This window comes from Callionymus lyra, chromosome 7 (genome assembly GCF_982586985.1).
Source record: "Callionymus lyra chromosome 7, fCalLyr1.hap1.1, whole genome shotgun sequence".
NCBI classification, from domain to species: Eukaryota; Metazoa; Chordata; class Actinopteri; order Syngnathiformes; family Callionymidae; genus Callionymus; species Callionymus lyra.
In genome coordinates this window covers 30,723,721-30,741,977 of record NC_141824.1, presented here as the reverse complement: position 1 = coordinate 30,741,977, position 18,257 = coordinate 30,723,721, and the positions used below count along the sequence as shown (strand labels likewise).

At 39.0% G+C, this 18,257-nt stretch overlaps 2 protein-coding genes across 2 annotated transcripts; both read right to left on the bottom strand.

Annotated features, from left to right (window-relative positions):
* Nucleotides 1-2,411: 2,411 nt before the first annotated feature.
* Nucleotides 2,412-7,214, bottom strand: nherf4a (NHERF family PDZ scaffold protein 4a). Its single transcript, XM_087795886.1, has 10 exons — nt 7,181-7,214; nt 6,256-6,277; nt 5,753-5,814; nt 5,474-5,679; nt 5,324-5,395; nt 4,439-4,571; nt 4,049-4,185; nt 3,780-3,984; nt 3,232-3,428; nt 2,412-2,896 (listed from the first exon to the last, which is right to left on the bottom strand). Exons 1-10 carry the CDS (start codon nt 7,194-7,196, stop codon nt 2,807-2,809), a joined length of 1,140 nt encoding a protein of 379 aa, XP_087652012.1. The 5' UTR covers nt 7,197-7,214; the 3' UTR covers nt 2,412-2,806.
* Nucleotides 7,215-9,111: 1,897 nt separating this feature from the next.
* nlrx1 (NLR family member X1) lies at nt 9,112-18,257 on the bottom strand. The gene is made up of 12 exons (XM_087795877.1): nt 18,184-18,257; nt 17,993-18,034; nt 15,773-15,894; nt 14,809-15,205; nt 14,496-14,727; nt 13,145-14,306; nt 12,889-13,072; nt 12,401-12,496; nt 11,377-11,463; nt 10,621-10,872; nt 10,181-10,382; nt 9,112-9,534 (listed from the first exon to the last, which is right to left on the bottom strand). Exons 2-12 carry the CDS (start codon nt 18,007-18,009, stop codon nt 9,409-9,411), a joined length of 2,877 nt encoding a protein of 958 aa, XP_087652003.1. The 5' UTR covers nt 18,010-18,034; nt 18,184-18,257; the 3' UTR covers nt 9,112-9,408.

The window sequence follows — 18,257 nt, the reverse complement described above, 5'->3', positions numbered from 1 at the left end:
ATTAAAAACATTTTATTGCATCTCTTTCTAACAGGATTCGGTGGATTCATTTTCTGAGCCCTGCAATATCTGCAATATATAAAACGGAATCACAAACGATATATAATTAACAGTTCAACTACAATATTAATTTAAGATCACTATGATATACCTCTGGAAACAAATGATGTTCCTCCAGAGAAGGAACACTGTTCATCAGTCTGAAAGCCTTGGAATAGAAGCTGTTCCTCTTGTTGGTCCTGCTCTGGATGCGCTGTGGACTCTTTCCAGAAGGAAGGAAAATGGCAGACATGATGTTGAATAAATGTACATTAAGTGCACAGAACTTAAATGAAAAAAATGATTTATTAGTTTTTATTGAGTTTCTCTCAAATTACCTGTGAGTATATATATATATATTTCTTCTAGATATTTTGATATATATACCAATCTTCTCTTGATTTTCGTAGATCAATATGGTAGTTGCTTCATACATGTTATAAAAACTATTTTTTTAAGATCAGTTCTTTCCCTAAAATTATTTGAACAGCAACGATTAAAGCTCCACATCAACCCCCTGCACCTGTTTCATCTTGAGTGCCTTGTATGCTGTGTTTGAATTTTAACTTTGTACTCTTTTCCACAGGCATCACACAATATTTTTGCTATTTGTGTGACTGAAACAACTCTCCTCTAATGTCTAATGTCTTGAGACTAGACAATGGCAGCCTGACTCGCGCATTAATGTCCTGCCCTGGCAAGAGAAAAAACTGTTCCCACTTTGCACTGGGGCCTGTTATAATGGTAAAAACTTGTTAAAATGACTGAAAATTACCCTTTTTTCAAACTTTATTAAAATATTTTCTGGCCATTTTCTAACAGTCAGAGAGATAATGGCTGATAAAAAACATACACACTCAGAAAAACTACAGATATGTATATATATACTGTATATATATATACAGTACTTTGCAAACTTTTTAGGCAGGTGTGGAAAAATCAATTTACAAAATGCACAGTGAGCGAACAAAAGAGAAATCTAAATCAAATCAATATGTGTTGTTACTACCCTTTGCCTTCAAACCAGCATCAATTCTTAAAGGTACATTTGGACAAAGTCAGGGCTGTCAAGCTGTGTAGGAGCTTAAAACTGGGTAAGGAACAGACAAACTCTGCTACCAAGCTGAGGATGTGTAAGACAGTTTCATGTCACAGGTCATACACCAGGCAAGACTGAGCACAGCAACAAGACACAAGGTAGTTCTACTGCATCATCAAGGTTTCTCCCAGACAAAGATTTCAAAGCAGACTGGGGTTTCAAGATGTGCTGTTCAAGCTCTTTTGAAGAAGCACAAACAAATGTGCAACGTTGAGGATCGTAGACACAGTGGTCGGCCAAGAAAACTTAGTGCAGCAGATGAAAGTCACATCAAGCTTATTTCCCTTCGAAATCGGAAGATATGCAGCTGTGCCATCCCCTCAGAACTGGCAGAAACCAGTGGGACCCAGGTACACCATCTACTGTCCGCAGAAGTCTGGCCAGGAATGGTCTTCATGGAAGAGTTGCAGCCAAAAAGCCATTCCTCCGACATGGAAACAAGGCCAAGCGACTCAAGTAGGCACAAACGCATAGGAACGGGTGCAGAAAAATGGCAGCAGGTTCTCTAGACTGATGGATCAAAATTTTAAAAATTTGGCTGTAGCAAAAGTTTGTTCGCCGAAGGGCTGGAGAGCAGTACAATAATGAGTGTAGGCAAAGCTGGTGGAGGTTCTTTGAAAGTTTGGGGCTGCATTTCTGCAATTGGAGTTGGTTATTTGGTCAGGATTAGTGGTATCAATGCTGAGAAATGCAGGCAAATACTTATCCATCATGCAATACCATCAGGGAGGCGTATGATTGGCACAACATTTATTCTGCAGCAGGAAAACGACCCCAAGCATACAGACAATGTCATGAAGAAATATCTTCAGCGTAAAGAAGAATAAGTCCTGGAAGTGATGGTATGGACCCAGAGAGCCCTGATAACAACGTCATGGAGTATGTCTGAGATTACATTAGGAGACAGAAGGATTTGAGAAAGCCATCATCTATCATCTGTGGTTAGTTCTGCAAGATGTTTGGAACAACCTACCAGCCGAGTTCCTTCAAAAACTGTGTCAAAGTGTACCTTTTTCACACCGAATATTGATTTGATTTACATTTCTCTTCTGTTCATTCACTGCATTTTGTGAATTGATGAAAATAAACTATAAACAATCATTTTTGCAAAGCATTCTTAGTTTACAGCAACACTTTTTCACACCTGCCTAAAACTTTTGCACAGTACTGTATATATATATATATATTGTTATTGTTATTGTGTTTTAAGATGCAGTATTCCATTCTGTCATGACCATATACATTTTGTGAATGTTATACAACAATGGTTGGATGTTGTTGAATCATTTTAATCATTACAATACAAACACCACAATGCAGTCGTTAAATGGAAAAAAAAAGGTATCACTTTGTTCCATCGGTGGAGGCCACACCGACTGTCCCTGTGCCACTAACCGTGGTCCACCCAACTCTATATACAAAGACAATTCACGATGTGATTTGTTTGACTAAATCCTCATTCACACTTATTTTACATTGCACTATATAAATAAATATATACTGTACTGGAATTTGTTGATTTTCAGGTGCTGAGAATCAAAAAGCTTATTTAGTAAAAGGAGTCATTTGAAGCTCTAGAGTCTTGTTGGTAGTAGAAAATTCTTGTTGCTTCGACCATTTGATGAACTCCAGGTCGGAAATCGGATTCTTGAAGCAGCAACTATGGTCCTACAGCATCGATTGTCCTACAGATCTGTTGTGGGTTAGTGAGTCCTGGACAAGGAATTCTTCATTGAACCACAAAGGCGAGATCCCCAGCTGTGAACGAAGAGACATGAAGGATCCTCAATCACTTTCTGAATGTTGGCCACACAAAGAATGTCCTGGAACAAAATGGTTGGAACTAGAAGCCAGATGCTATTTGGTTTTTTTTAAGGGATGCTAAGATTAGTGATAGGCATATTAACCCTTTCTAAAGTGGTGCCCTTGCTTACAGAGACCACTAAATAGCAATATCAACACTCACCGCCATCAACTGACCTCCTAAAATGAGGAGACTGCTTCATGATACTTACAGTATCAGTCTGAGATCAAAGGCTCAACACAGGCAAAACACATTGTCATGAAAATGTCGTAACTCTGCTTTTACTCACCTGTCGGTAGAAGTCTCTTCCAGGAAGAGAGATGGAGGTGAGACTGACTCGATCACCACTGTCTCTGATCACTGTCACAATTTCCTCATGTTCCATCGACTCTACAGGAACTCCGTTGACTGCCAACAGCAGATCTCCATCTTCCATTCCTGCTTCTTCAGCTGGGCTTCCTACATCGACTTCACGCAGTACGTGTACTTATCCACCCCCAAGGAAAAAGACACTTAATACATTGTATTTATAGTTGACTCGCTCTGGTGTGAAGGCCCCTCATCAAAATAATAGGAACAAATCTCATGTGTGTAAACTGGTTATAACAATGTGTGTTACATTTTGGACATTTATTTTTGACAATGTGTCGATCTTTTCGTGAATTCTACTAGGATGATTCATATCTGCTTTAATAAGTCTAATGAGTCACAACATTTATTTAATCTCCTCATTTCTGTGGGAGATTTGAAGTAGACCTTGTGTCTTGGACCTGATTCAAACGTCTATTTAAGTCTAGTTTAGTATATTTATACACAAGTTTACATCTTCTCACTCACCAAGTCGGCGTGACATAGTGAGTCTCTCCTGCCTGAGGAGGAAACCATAACCATCAAGGCCTTTCTCTAGTTGCATCGTCTTTGCGGTGTGAGGGAAGGAACAGGACTCGGCAAACTCTGGGAGGATAGGCATCTTTCTTCTGGCGTAGCTGGACTCACTGTGATGGTCAATGACCAAGACAGTGACCTCTCCACCCTTCTTCAACTAGGAGATGAACACACATGTCAGTTATCTCACTTACCTGGAGGTGTGTGGCAGCAAGACTTACGGTTCTGTTGAGACTCAACAGCGGTAACTCCGACACCTTCACACCATTCATCCAAATGAGCTTGTCTCCAGACTGAACTCCAGCCTTCTCTGCTGGACCACTAGTAATTGTACTTAGGATGTACTGACCCTTTCCACCTGCAGACACAATCCCTGGAAGTTTTATAGATTATTTTGATCCAATGAAAGTGATGTTTGTTTCTCTTGTGTGTAACACTTCCTCTCTATTGTGCTCTGAAGGTCTGTGTAATGAACACATCAGGATCTTACAGAAGAAGAAGTTTTAACACGATCATTACAATATGTCTATATTACCCAATTTTGGAAATATTCCATCTCTGAAAAAGGTTAGATAAAATGAATTATTAATCTTAATGTAGGAAAAACAAACCATCTACAGATATGGCATTCATGCCCAGGCCGTGCTGTGGGTCTCTCTGGATGTGATACAATCGGGGCCGGAAGCAGGGGAATCCTTTGTAGGCAGTAGCCAGCATGCATAGGTCTACACCAGAACACAACGCCTGTGAACACACATAAATCAGAAAGAGGTTTATTCATTCATTCATTTATTTTCTGCTGCTTCTTCCCTTATGGAGGTCACAGGAGGCTATCCTGGTTTCCTCATCGCATGAGGTGGGGAGCACACTCAACGAAAAAGATAGACACACACATTGGATTGAGAAGGGATTCTCATCCATGCTGCCTAATTTTCAGATGTGAATCCACCCAGTGAGGACTGAAGGATCTGGCCCAACATCATCACATCACCTGCAAAAAGCAGTTAGGAGGTACTGCTCATGCTAAACTGTAGATAGGTCCAGTCCAAACCTTACTAAAAACGAATCTAACCGCAAACAGTAAATGTGGACCAGACTCTGGAACTGTTCAAACATGTACGGCGGAACCTGAGTTAATCAGTTCAGTACCCCTTAGAAACTACCAGAACATTAATTTCATGAGTCTTTGTCTCTAGTAGGGAACACCAAAAAAAAAGGGTATATTTCATTTGTCAAAACAATTTCCAATAATGGTTTTCTATTCATTCTATTTCTATTCAAATCACTCATGGCCACAGAATCAACCTTTCTAAAAAGCATAGTTGAATAGTAACTGTTCTCAAAATCAAATGAGTTTCTGGTTTTCATTACACCAAATTTTGTTTGGAAACTGATCCTGACAATTTCAGCAAAACTAGATCCAGTCCTCCACAGGTTAACATTCACACTTGACGTAGAGTAAATGTTGAGAGAGAAAAAAATGAAACCCACAATACCTCTTTGTATTCGTCCTCCCTCAACACTAAGAGAAAGAGATACAATCCACACGACTGGATCTTTCTCACCACCTGTCCAAATCCAAAGATTTCAGCAAATTGTGCCTCATACTGTAGCAGATGATTTCGTTGCTATTTGAGCCTCCTCACCTTGGTGAACTCCATGGTTGCTGCATACTCAGCATTGATCTCTAGGACTCTGTCTCCTTCTTTGAGGCCGCTGTACTCTGCTGGCGTCCATCGCTCCACACCTCGCACCTCCAGGCCTCTGCCTTCTCTATCCATCCGCAGGTTGAACCCAAATCTCTGACCCTCAACCCGTTTCAGCTGACACAAGCGAGGCATCTGGCCAAATTCTGTGACACAGAATTGACATATTAAGTGCTTCCTAATGTTACGTGAGCAGAAGAAAGATAACTACAAGCTTACCAGGATCATCGCAGACCACCAGGGCTGGATTATCGATCCCTTCCCTTGCATTAAAAGTAAATCTAACACAGGAAAGAAGGAGTTTCAAAAACAATTTTAAGGTACTATCCCATGAGCTACATATATGTTGAAGTGGGGCTTCACGCCCTTGATAGGGACACCCAAGGCAAAAAAGGTCACTTTTGACCCCTACTTCCCATGGGCTCACAAACTGTAAGAGGGGCCAACAAGATGCATTCCAGGCAGCGTAAGGTGGGGACCTTGTCGCCACTGGAGCATGGTAGCAGTACTTAATGTTCCATGGCTCAGTGCCTGTCTGTAAGAGGGTCGCCTCTCTCTTTCCCTGCAGAGGTGTGTGTGGGTGTTTACTGGTGGAAATATGTGTGCATTATTGTTGCTTATGTCAGAGGCTCTCTTATAAAAAGGTAAAAAAAAGTGTAAAATAACTGTTAACCATCATACCGATCTAAAAGAAACATAAGTTACTCTGGTGTTGCACTCACCTCGGAATGACATCTTGGCTTGCTGTGGGAAATAAAAAAGAATGTCAACAGTATATTTTAAATGAACAGGTGTGAACAAAACGAATCACTGCTGAGCAAATATTGGCTTTATTCTTATTTTCCAGATTATTCAGAATTATCGCAAAGGTTCAACAGCGAATCAGGTCTTCTGGATTCTTAGCATAGCAATCCTCTCATAATGAATGATCATGGGTTGAATATAAGGTCAGCTTCCATTTGGATATAAGCTTCCTGAGTACTTGTGAGGAACTTATGGTCAAGCGGTTAAAAATTAATTCAGTATCAGGAGGTTAATAAGTAAAAAGATTGATCCAGGGAGAGTGTCTTGCTAACTCTATTACAACTATCTTATCTCAGATCAAGCTCAAACAATATAGCCTGAGCCAAAAACCTTGAAAAACTGATGACATTCCAGTTAGTGAGAGCGAGAGAGAGAGAGACTAAGTAAACAACATCAAATACACTTAACACACATGCACATGTCTATATAAATATAAACTGTATATACACTGTATATATTTGGTATTATTATTGAAAACTGACAGATATGGAAATATTTATTTTGTTAGCACTCTTTTTTCCCTCTTCTGTAATAGAACATTACAAAATTTCAAACTTAATAAAAAAAACCGCAACATGAATACATTTTTTATATACGTTATATACATTATATATCTTATTCTGTTATTCAGATTCTTGGCCCCATGTTCAGCTTTTTCTGCAAGTATTTCAACCCTGGCAATGTTTTACCTTTGAGAACAAGAGGAAGTAAACGATCTAGAAAAATATATTTTGTCTCTTCATTCATACAGCCATAGAGCCTCTAGTTTTCTCACTTCTAAGTTTGAAGGTTAAAAACAAGAAGAATACTTCTATGAAGAATACAGTAGGAAGTGTTTCTCACCTGTGCTGGCAGTCATGGTGTCCTGTCTGGAGGGACGGGCAAGGTCCAGCGCTGAGTGGCCATAAAAGCAGGCGACTTCTGGCTTAAACATTGATCCTTAATGAGGGGGCTCTGTTGTCACATGCCATTCTATTTTGCACATAATAGAAAAGTGAAACTTAGGATCTCTGAGCCAAGGAAAACAAACTGAAATTAGAAAAAAAAAACATTGTTTGTTAACTTTTTAATGTTCTAATGCTTGTCTAAGTTGTTTCAGGATGTTAACTGTTGACACTTAGAGAGCCTAAAATAGTTATAAATCTCCATAACTGTCACCAGAATACCCTAGGCCCCTGTCCGTTCACCTTTTTATCTTGATGACAGTGAGTAACTGCAGGTCAATTCAAGATTCCCACCGACTGAAACACTTAAAAGACTGATACGACCGTGCAGAGAAGCATCCAGATGCTGCCAGTCATTTCAGACCAGGAGTTATCAAGGTGGAAGGGCTCGGATCAGTCATTTATCGTAGTACTCAGTAATAAGTTCAATATCAGATCTTGATCCTAACAGGAACGTAAATGGTTCTTTGAAGAAATACATGTCTTCGTCATTCATTGAAAATAAATGTAATGTGTAAGTTTTTCTATTCGTCCATTAGGAGGTCCATGGCGTTTTAACTGGACCAAAGAGCAAATTCTTGTTGGTTTGAGGACATTAATCAGCTTCCCTCACATGGGTTATAAACGACAAGTCCTTTAGAGGAATACATTAAGAGAACATGGGATATCATTCATATTGTGGGCATCTCCTATGATGCATCTCCTACCTTTTCATTGAAATAAGTTAATTTGCAAAGCCATAGCCATAACTCTGGCCTGATCCCACTTCCGGTCTCAATCATCAATCATCTGCTTCAATCATATTTTGAAGATCTTTTCTAGATTAGAAGCAAATCTAAACTAGAGGGTCAACCCTTTTGAAAACATCCTTCTTAGCATGTCTCATACAACCTTGAGTTCAGGTCACTCACTTCTATTTGCTGTACTCCTGGTCTATATTCTGAATTCTTGTCTCAGTTCCCCGAGTTATTTAGCCTGGTTTTTATACCAGCTAAGTGATTATTGTTTGTGACTTTAACATCCATGTGTATATGCTTCAGGATAGCTTGGCTTCTCTCAGTATGTACATAACATTTTTCTGACCATCAATTGATCACTTTTGCTTTTATCTTAACTGACCCAGCACTACAGAGCAGAAGCACTTTTAAAATGTCTGTCTGAAAGTGTAATTGTCAAATTTAAGGAAGTAATTCCCTGAGTCCTCAGTAAAATGCCTTGTTTCAGTGTCTGGGGACTCAACCGAGAAGCAGAAGTTCTGCTCCCTGGTATACTCAGGGAACACGCAAGTTAAAGCAAAATTCATGTTTCTTAAAAGCTTCGCTTTTATGTAGATTAAATTAAATTTAGCGATTTGGAAAACCATCATGTTCATCACCGCGCATCGAAGTCCAGGACATCTCCACTTCCAAAGGACTTGTTGTATAAACAAAGCGGTTGTGAATACTGATGGCTGGAGGAGGAGTGAAGCCCATTATTTCGTCATAATGGACTCTGCTTTCGTTACCACTCATTTAAACATGTCAGACGGGAGAGAAGTCTATAAAGTAAAGTTCAAAACATCATCATGATGAGGGACTAACTGCATCTTGGAAAAGAAGACTTCAACATTTGAAACATGCAAGTAAGTCAGGAAAGTTACATTTTTCACATTAGTTGGTCTTTAAGATTAAGTCCCTGTTGTTTGTCATTGTTTGACATTCAAAGAACAAAGAAAAAAACATTTTACATGTACTGTAAATCCTGACACAAACCTGACCCATCATTGCCAGTCATAATTACACTTGCAGTCATGTCATCAACACATAGAAACCTCCCAAACTTCTTCCTGAATGATTTACTTTTATTTCGAGGCAGGAAATCAATAGAAAATACATTCTTATAAATTTAAAATGAAAACATGAACCACATTCAATGGAACTTAACCCGACACAGATGGGTTGATTCTTAAGGACGTTGCTGCTGTGAATAGCAAGACTGTCTCTAGCTATTAGCACTCTCCTGCTTTATAACAGTTTGACCCTTGGCTGAATGGAGACATTTTTTATAAACAGAATTTTTGGAACGCTTCAATTATTGTCTGATTAACGGCAGTTAAATGTTTGAGGTGAGGTTTAGTCGTCCAGGTACTTAAGGTGTTTCCCTCTCAAGCATCCGCAGAGTTTTCTGTACTCCCTTTTCCACCCTGCGGAAGTGCATCCTCTTCCAAAAGCTCTGCTGCTGCTGACGGCCCCACTCCAGATCCCTCAAGAACACCTGGAACATCATAGAATATCTGACTTAGTTCCAAAATGTACCGAACATGGAGTTTTTTTTGTTGATTTTCCCTCTCATTTATCAGCATCTTTATTTGTGGTCCAGGCTCAAAGTCAAAGCTGAGAATGATGATGGGATGCTGTTGGGTTTGTGGCTGACTAGGGGTACACAGACAAACTTCTGCAGGCCTTGGTTAGCATCCATGCTTTTTGAACTTGTAAGGCCTCCGTAATGAGTCATGCATTAAAGCGAAAAAGGATAGAAAATGGAATTGAAAATATACTTTAAAATGTATAATTGAGGAACTAAAAACGACACTTAAGATGAGAAAGCTTATGTTCAACAGTGTGTAAAGAAAGATGCTGGAGATCTTCTGCCAGTATGTTGTTGCAACTGACCAGAAAAGAAAAAACCACCTGTAACACAAACGTCCCTGTATAGTAAGAGAAATATGGCCATTGATGTTCTCTTCAATTAATGATAATAAAGAAATGCTTTGTCTCTTCAAGCTGTCTGAACTGAAATCTTTATCACATTTATGATGCTACTCTGCAGTTTCACCTTAAGGAAGAATAAAGTCAACCTTGCGTTTTTCCTCAATGGACTTATAGAATCGTCATGGAGTCTGTTGTTCTTTGACGGGTACCTTTAACTGCTGTTTGAGATGTTCCCGGTCCCAGGAAGATGCGTTTTCCCTGATAACACGGAGTATGGGGTGCCAGTCCTCAGATATGTCGTGGCCCTCGGTGACTGAGGCCAAAACCTTGACTCTTCTGCTACTTGTGCTCTCGCTACCTCTCATGTACAAGGACTGTTTTCCAACATCACTGAGCGGGTTCAGGTACAAACTGTACAAAACCATAAATAGAGTTAGTAAAATTGAAAACATTGTTAGCGTTCAACATCTATTGCTAGTCAAAACTTTCTGAAGAATGTTGATTGTCAAATTAAATATTTTTTTATGCTACATCAATATCACAAAAAATATAGCTTTTACTGGATAGCTGTCCTGAGTATTTATGCATATCAGTTCCCAAATCTAGCACGGAGCCACTTTTAAAAACTCTTAAAACGGTAATCTCTTACTGCACAGTGTCTATGTTCGGATGCTCCCTGCAAGCATCAACCAAGACCAAAGCTGCATCATCTCCAATGTTGTTGTAGGCAACGTTGACCTCTTTAAGGCTTGGGTGATGCTGGATTCCCTCAGCCAGCTGTAGCGCAGACTGGTCCCCCAGGCCAGTGTGCATCAGGGACAGGTGTCTCAGAGTCTGGTTCTCATGCAAGGCCTTGAGGAGGCTACTCACCCCAGACTCTAACAGAGGGTTGTCACATAGTCTACGGAAAAAAACATTAAAATTGGAGCAGGAGCGAAAACATTCTGACACTTGCATATTAGTAAATATAATAATAATGCATCCACTGCGTGGTACATTAAAAGTACTCATGTCATTTTTTAATCATCATATTAAGCCATGATAACATAAAAGATTAAACTAAAAAGGTTTCCCTTTTTTTGTTGAAGCAAGGTTGTAAATAAACTATTGCCTTTTCTGATAAATCAATGTATTCTTGTAATACAGAATAACTGCAGTCCATCTGGAATGTTTCTTCAGGCAAAAACAATATTTTGCTGAATGCATGGAGAGCCTTGTGATGACAGCCGTGGCGGGATTACTTTTAAACTAGTCTTGTCAAAGGTTTCTGAATATTTATGCCAATATGACACAGTCAACAGTTTGAAAGAAAAGATTAAATGAAACATGTATTAATATAAAAAAAAAGAATATAATTATGAATGTGTTTTATTGAAAGAAGGAAGTCTGATTTAAATAGTCTTACAGCAGAGTTTGAACGTGACTCTTGTTGTCTAGTAGCAGATCTCTCAGCAGGTCGCAGGACTCAGGGCCCAAGCTGTTAAACTGCAGGCTGACAAACACACACACACACACACACGCTACACATACTTGTAAGTAACAACAACACAACAACAACAAAAAAAGGCACAAAGGTGAATTTAAATATTTGACATGGTTTGTAATTATTGTAATTACTTGTAACTCTTGAGTTACTATATATATATATATATATAGTTACTATATATATATATAGGTTTTCATATAACTCAAGAGTTACAAGTAATTACAATAATTACAAACCATGTATATATATATATATATATATATAAGTTATAGATCATCTTGGTGTGATATTTGAGCACCTATTTTGCTACAAAATATATCCCAAATATATTATTATATATTATTATAATAATTAATAATTTCAGTCAGATTAAGAAAAACAAGGGAGTAACTAACTCCTAGAATTGGCAAATGTAAAGTGCCTTCAAGTGCGAATGAAGTAGTAAATGCCTTTAATAAAGTATTTTTATACCCAGGTGTTCAATGTGTTTAGATTGCATTTTTCTTCTATCTTCTAAAATAATAAATTACTTGCTGACTTTTGCTCCGTTCATGCCTCAAACCCCTCCAGGTTCAGGAAAATGAGCCAGTTACCAGAAATGATGTCATTGGGTACAGAGTTATATAAATGCAAACACAGTGGTCCAGTTTGGGTCATTTAGTATATATAGTATTGTGGTGAAAATCTAACAATATCCACAAAATGGCTCTTATGCTGAGGTTGCTGAACGTTCCGACATATATAAACTAGAAACTTCACTGTTCACATTTCCTGAAAACCAAGAATGCACTGAGGATATATATTATATTATATATATTAATCATAATAATACTTTCAAGTAAATTGTATATCTTGTGTCAAACATTGATACTTCTTTTTTGTGTGATAATTTTGAACAGAAAAACTCCCAGTTAGTCTAAAAACAACACCAGCATGCTTGTACTTGATATCGCGGGTGTGTCTGAAAGCAGGCATCAGTATTTCAAGCATGTCAGGAGTCAGCAGACAAGATGAAAGGTCCAGGACTTCAAGATGGTAACTAAAAAAAGACAAGGTTTAAGTCAACATTCAAAGGTAGTTAAAAAACAACAACAGTCTGTTGCCTTAAATTCCAACAATGAAAACTAAATGAGTTGCATTCTCGCACAAAAAATATAGTACTAGTACAAGTATTGGGATTCTCATCCCCCCACATTAACATGGTTGTATTTATTTCACTATATAAACAAAATACAATGAATCCAACTGTCTTGAAAATAACTACTAGATTTAGATCCCAGCTTGTCGTGCAAGAACAAATTTAAGTAGTCAGAGACAGCTTCCCTTTGATTATTATTTTGAGAAGCTTTTAGAGCACATTTTCTCTTTGGTATGGAATGGTAGCAACAAACCTCAGTAGACTTTTTTCTGCAAACGTTCTCTGTTGGTTACCTTGCTGGTGTGCAGGAGAGTACTGAACTCAGCACAAAGCATTTAAGGGACGTCATACGGATGTTAGGCAGGCGGATGGCTCTCAGAGACGCCACCACCTCCGCGGTCAGCCTAGGGTTCTGAAACTCATAAAGCAGAACTAGCAGGTCCATCAGTTCTTCTGGGGGCTGTGGCTTGTTGAGTTCTAAGAAATTATAAGAGTATATGTTCAAAATTTTCAAACATAATCATTGGTCACTTTTACTTTAATACTTACCTCTGACAAGGTATTTTCTCAGTGCCTTAGTGATCTGCACCACAGTGGTGCTTTGAATGCTGCAGTCCAGTTGCTGAAGGAGAACACGATTCCCATAGTGCAACAGTCCCCCCATGAAAATGGGGTAGAGTTCAAAAGGCTGGCTCTTCATGTAATGCTTTGGCTTTGGACCATGAACCCCCAGCAAACTTTGTTCCACCTGATCAAGGACATCCTCGTTGTAGCTGTCCTCCTTGCGGAACATCTCTGACGCCATGGTTCTGGCAATGCTGCCTTTGTTGTGACTACTGATCTTCTCAAAGAACTTTGGAAACAGTTTGAGGACATTGAAAATGGCAAAGATTCGGAGCGGAATGAACTTGGAAACGACGCTGACAAGAGTAGCCACATCTTCACTGGCCTGACCGAGGACCAGAGACACCTGTTTGGTCAGTTTCTCAAGAGCAGACTTGTTTTCACCAAGCACTACATAAAGGGCAGCCAGATACTCCTGCATAGCCGGAACAGCAAACACGAAGCGCCTCTCATCACCCTCACAGAGATCCCCATGGTAATGTTTGCCAGTTTCAACACAAGGAGCCAAAAAGAAGTCCAGGACATCCGTTCTGTACATGCCCAACTGACGCAATTCCTCATCAGTCTTGGTTTTACCTCCTATCCACTGCTCAAGCTCGGTCTCAGAAAATGAGGTGCGTTTGTCGGTAACTCCGTCAAAAGCAAGTTTGCCAACTGTCCGGACGACATACAGCATCAGAGAACTGTGCTGGTCCTGCATTGGTACGCCTGTCCCTGAACCAAGCACTTCCCCTCCAAAATTGAGCCTGAGGAAGCTTGTGTATATACCGGTGAGAGTGCGCAGAGGTGACCTGGCACTAGTGAAGCGAAGGTGGTGCAAAGTGGCACATGTGAGCCAACAGTAGGACGGGAGGAAGCAGGCTGTTGCCAACTGACTCTCTCGCTGCAGGTTCTGGTAAAGAAGCTCCACGAGCTGCTGGGCCACCCGGTTCTGGACCGTGTCCCCGCTCTGCTGCAGCAGACGGCTTGTGAAGTAGGCCCGCTGGCGTTGTGGGTCATTAAAACCACAGATTTGAGCACAACGACTCACATACTTCTTGGGGATGCAGTCTACGGCAGAAAGCCTGGTAGTCACCAACACACTGGCCTGAAACACGGGCAGAAATTAAAACATTACAGATGAATTGATAATTAAGTCAAAGTTTAAACATAATGCTTGCCTACAATTAAAAAAAAAAAAAGTTTTTCTAACTGACAGAGCCACATATTTGATCATACTTGGTCTAAATTGTGTAGTTAGCACTTGTGTCTGGTATAATATCATAGAGATAAATACCTCAGGAAGCAGGTACTTCCTCAGTAGGTTGACCACAACTGTGCTTGCTGACAAGGCCTCACTGGGATCGTCACAAAGCTCTGTGGTACCAATCTTAAAGTCCAGCTTCATCTTCTCCATACCATTAAACAGAAAGAGTACATTCTTTGCCTCGGTTCCTTCCCCGCTCAACAGTGGGTGTTTCTTTAGGTGCAGGTACTTTCTGCTTACTAGGTCCCGCAGGGAGGATATTCTGTGGATGTAAAAGACGACATACAACAATTCATTTCAATGTTTTTGATTCATCAACTCTTGCATTTTCAAGGAACCTTACTTTGTTAGCTGACCCAGATCCTCACAAGAGAATGGAACCAGCAGTTTGAACTGAGTCAGGGTTGTACCAGCACACCAATCCAGAACCAATTTCCGAACAACAGTGCTCTTCCCAGTTCCCACAGCACCATACAGGAGAATATTAAGCCCTCGCTGGTCATTCAGTGACGGCACCGTCTCAAACAGCTGATTTACAGTCACAGAGTTACTGGGGATGGTCGATGGCTCCAGGGGGGCCCTCTGGAATCCATGCTCTTCTGGGTTTCTCTCCAGGATCAAAGGGTCCACATGCATGGTTTCTGGGGTGAAGTAACCTCCAAACTGCTTTTCCTCGAGAGGAAGGTGGCTGAACCATAGAAATAGCTTTCTCTTGTGGATCTCTATAGGATCCAGAGAACCTGTGAAAGAAGAGTATGAATAAAAAAATGGTCTTGAAAAAACAAACAAAACAAAAAAACACATACAGTAGCTTTTTAATTAAGATTATACTTACATGATCTGCACACTTGGGTTTATAGAGTTCTGATTTTTGCCATGGGACTTTTGAAACAAAATTGAGCACCTTGTGTACGCCAATAATAACAAAATAACAAAAATGTAAACACTACAGTAAAGCCCTGAGCAGGCTGCACAGAGTAAAACATGAAGAAGTGTCAAATCATATTTGAGTTATCTGAAAACATTTGAAATACTCCCAAAACAAAATATTAACTAATGAACACTAAACACCTCATGGTGCGTCTATAAAAACCATGTACAGTTACATACAAGTAAAAAATGCTAAATGCAGATTATGAAGCCTTAAATGTTTGATTTAAACGCCAACATTTTCCACTTGGACAACAAGGTTATCAATTTAAGGAATACAAATGTAGGCACACAAAACAATATTGATTAGTATTGTTGCTTATTATCCATCACATTAGTTTTGTCTATGCTGCCGATTTAAAAGTGTGTATTTTCACCTGGTTCTGAAGGGGTGGTGCAGAGAGTCCTGGATGCTGAGCTGGAAGAATGATGCAGAGCAACCTTCAAATTCCAGATCCTGTTCCATTTCCAAGCTGAACCCGGAGCCCTTTTGATACATCTGTGGGTTTATGTTTCACATTAATCAAAGGCAGCTAACACTTGAACACCATATTGTTCATTAGTTTTAAGGAAACTTGGAAAATCTAACCCTACCAAAGTTGATGAAGTTGATCAGCTTATTAAAATAGTTGTTTACTCATGTCTCATAATTTTTAGTTTGACTGGGCAACAATTTAACTCTCCTGAAGCCCTTTTACAAAACAATAGAAGAGCTCCATCTGCTTTAATATAAAAATATAGGTCAGTGCCAAAATACCAATCCTACAACATGCTGTATAACAATGTTTCATTGTGATGTTAAACCCATTAAAATAGAGAGTGCAGTGTGCAGTGAGATTCATAAATGGCGAGGCTTTTTAAAAAATATTGTCTGTTAAAATTAAAAAAATTAAAACTGATTTTTGTATTAACTTTAATGCAATCTGAACAGTTATCGAGTGTCAGGTTGCTGATGTAGATAGAGAGGGCAGTCCAAGAGTGAATACAGTAATTTAGTTAATCCTGTACTGACAAAGCCTACAGTATTGTATGTGCGGCAGCGTCAAGCACCCAACGAAATGTTAAACCAATCGCCAACAGTAATTTAAAACAAATTAAATTGCTGTAATGCAGTTAACAGTAGACCATTGTGAACTTAGTATTAGTAAGTATTTTAGTACACATCGATTTTATTAAAGGAATCATAAATTCATGTTTAAAATGAATTAATGAATGAATTAGGTTTATCTGTATTTATCTATTACTAAAGTAGCACATTGATGAAGTACAAACTATTAAGCTTTACAAGCTTTAGTGGGGTTTTTTAATACATTGATGCCATCTAGTGGATTCTTAGTATAACACCTATTGTTCTACATTATTACAACACGATCAATATCTATAGAAACATCTCTGCCATATCACATTGATTCATAAAAACGTACCATTCTTAAAAAAAAAATTATGACGCCACAGTGTTTGTTCTTCAGTTCCATTACTTGCGAATTAAAAAACAATATGATCGTTGATGAAGCTTAATATTTTGTACATCATCAATCATCTACTTGAGTAATAACTTAATACAAATAAAGTGCATTAATTAAACAATTAATAATGTAATGTTAGTCAAAGTCCCCACTTGGAGTCTATTATTCTCTGTCCTACCAAAGATGTATTTATGATTTCTTTAATAACAGAGATGTGTACAAAAATACTAATTAAGTAAAACAAAGGTCTGCTGTTCGTCTCTTGTTCACTGGATTACAGCATATGTTTTAAATTACCGTTGGTGATTACTTTGACGGTCCACGGTGAAGAGTTCCTAACCACTTTCAAGGTGTTTTTCCCCCTGATGGAACCATAGTGACGTATCAAGTGCTTGAAGCCACTGCAAATTCACAGCCTGGACAGTGTAGGCTGCCAAGATCCTTTCCTGAGAGAAACACGTGACAGTCTTACTCAACATAACTGATACAAAACAGGAAGTTAATAAAAACAAATAATCAATGATTAATAAAAATAAAAATAAAAACTTTATTACATTATGACTAGCTTCTTTTTCTAAAACATATGTTGGTCATTACAGACCAATGAACTTGATGTACTACTTGATCTGAACACTAAACACTTTTAAACATTTGTTCTGTGTTCATAAGCGGACTCTTAGGCTATAACTACAAAACTAAACACACTTACTTTTGCTTAAACAGCAAAGGCTTAAGGGAAATTGTGTTTTGGGGGGTTCTGTTGTCATAAATAAAAACCTAACCAACATTACAAATTAAATGTTGCTTGTTATTTGAATCAGGTCATTGATCATCCACAGTTCATAGGATCATCAGCTGATTTAAAATAACAATTAACCTGAAAGGTTATGGTGCTGTGGAAACGATCTTGGCGAACCAACTGTGCGACGTTGCCTGACATTCTAGCCCAAAGATGCAGGTCCGAACATGACGGGTGACATGAAGCTGTCACTCACAGCCATATTCAAGACAAAGCTGTTCCTGGTTCCATCGTATAGTCAATGGTGAGACATTAAATGTCAAATGGGATCGTCAGTTAGCAAATATTTGTAAGTGAAAAGCCAGTCTGAAACAGCGGGTTCACCCTCTCACCTGTGCAGCGAGCTCATATTTCCAGGACAGTGTTGGAACCACCTATGAAATGAAATAACATAAGATACATCAACAGCCACGAACGCCAGAAATGTTAAAAATAAATCCGCCAAAACTAAACAAAAAAACTTTATAGGAATCAAAGGCATGACTCAAAACCATGGACTCATTGAGAAAATAAACAGACATACTTCACAACAATCCTCGCTGTCAGAAGTTTCCCTCTCTGTACAGTCTGTCAATACACGATTCCCTTCAGTCGCAC

Bases quoted from the DNA above. Each gene is read 5' to 3' on its own strand.
- nherf4a (XM_087795886.1), bottom strand. The intron at 5,815-6,255 runs GTGAGTGCAACA...TTCCTGTGTTAG, and splicing joins AGCCAAGATGTCATTCCGAG to ATTTACTTTTAATGCAAGGG. The intron at 4,186-4,438 runs GTTTGTTTTTCC...TTGTGTCTGCAG, and splicing joins GAATGCCATATCTGTAGATG to GTGGAAAGGGTCAGTACATC.
- nlrx1 (XM_087795877.1), bottom strand. The intron at 10,383-10,620 runs GTAAGAGATTAC...GGTTTTGTACAG, and splicing joins CCGAACATAGACACTGTGCA to TTTGTACCTGAACCCGCTCA. The intron at 9,535-10,180 runs GTACCCGTCAAA...ATGATGTTCCAG, and splicing joins ATCTCAAACAGCAGTTAAAG to GTGTTCTTGAGGGATCTGGA.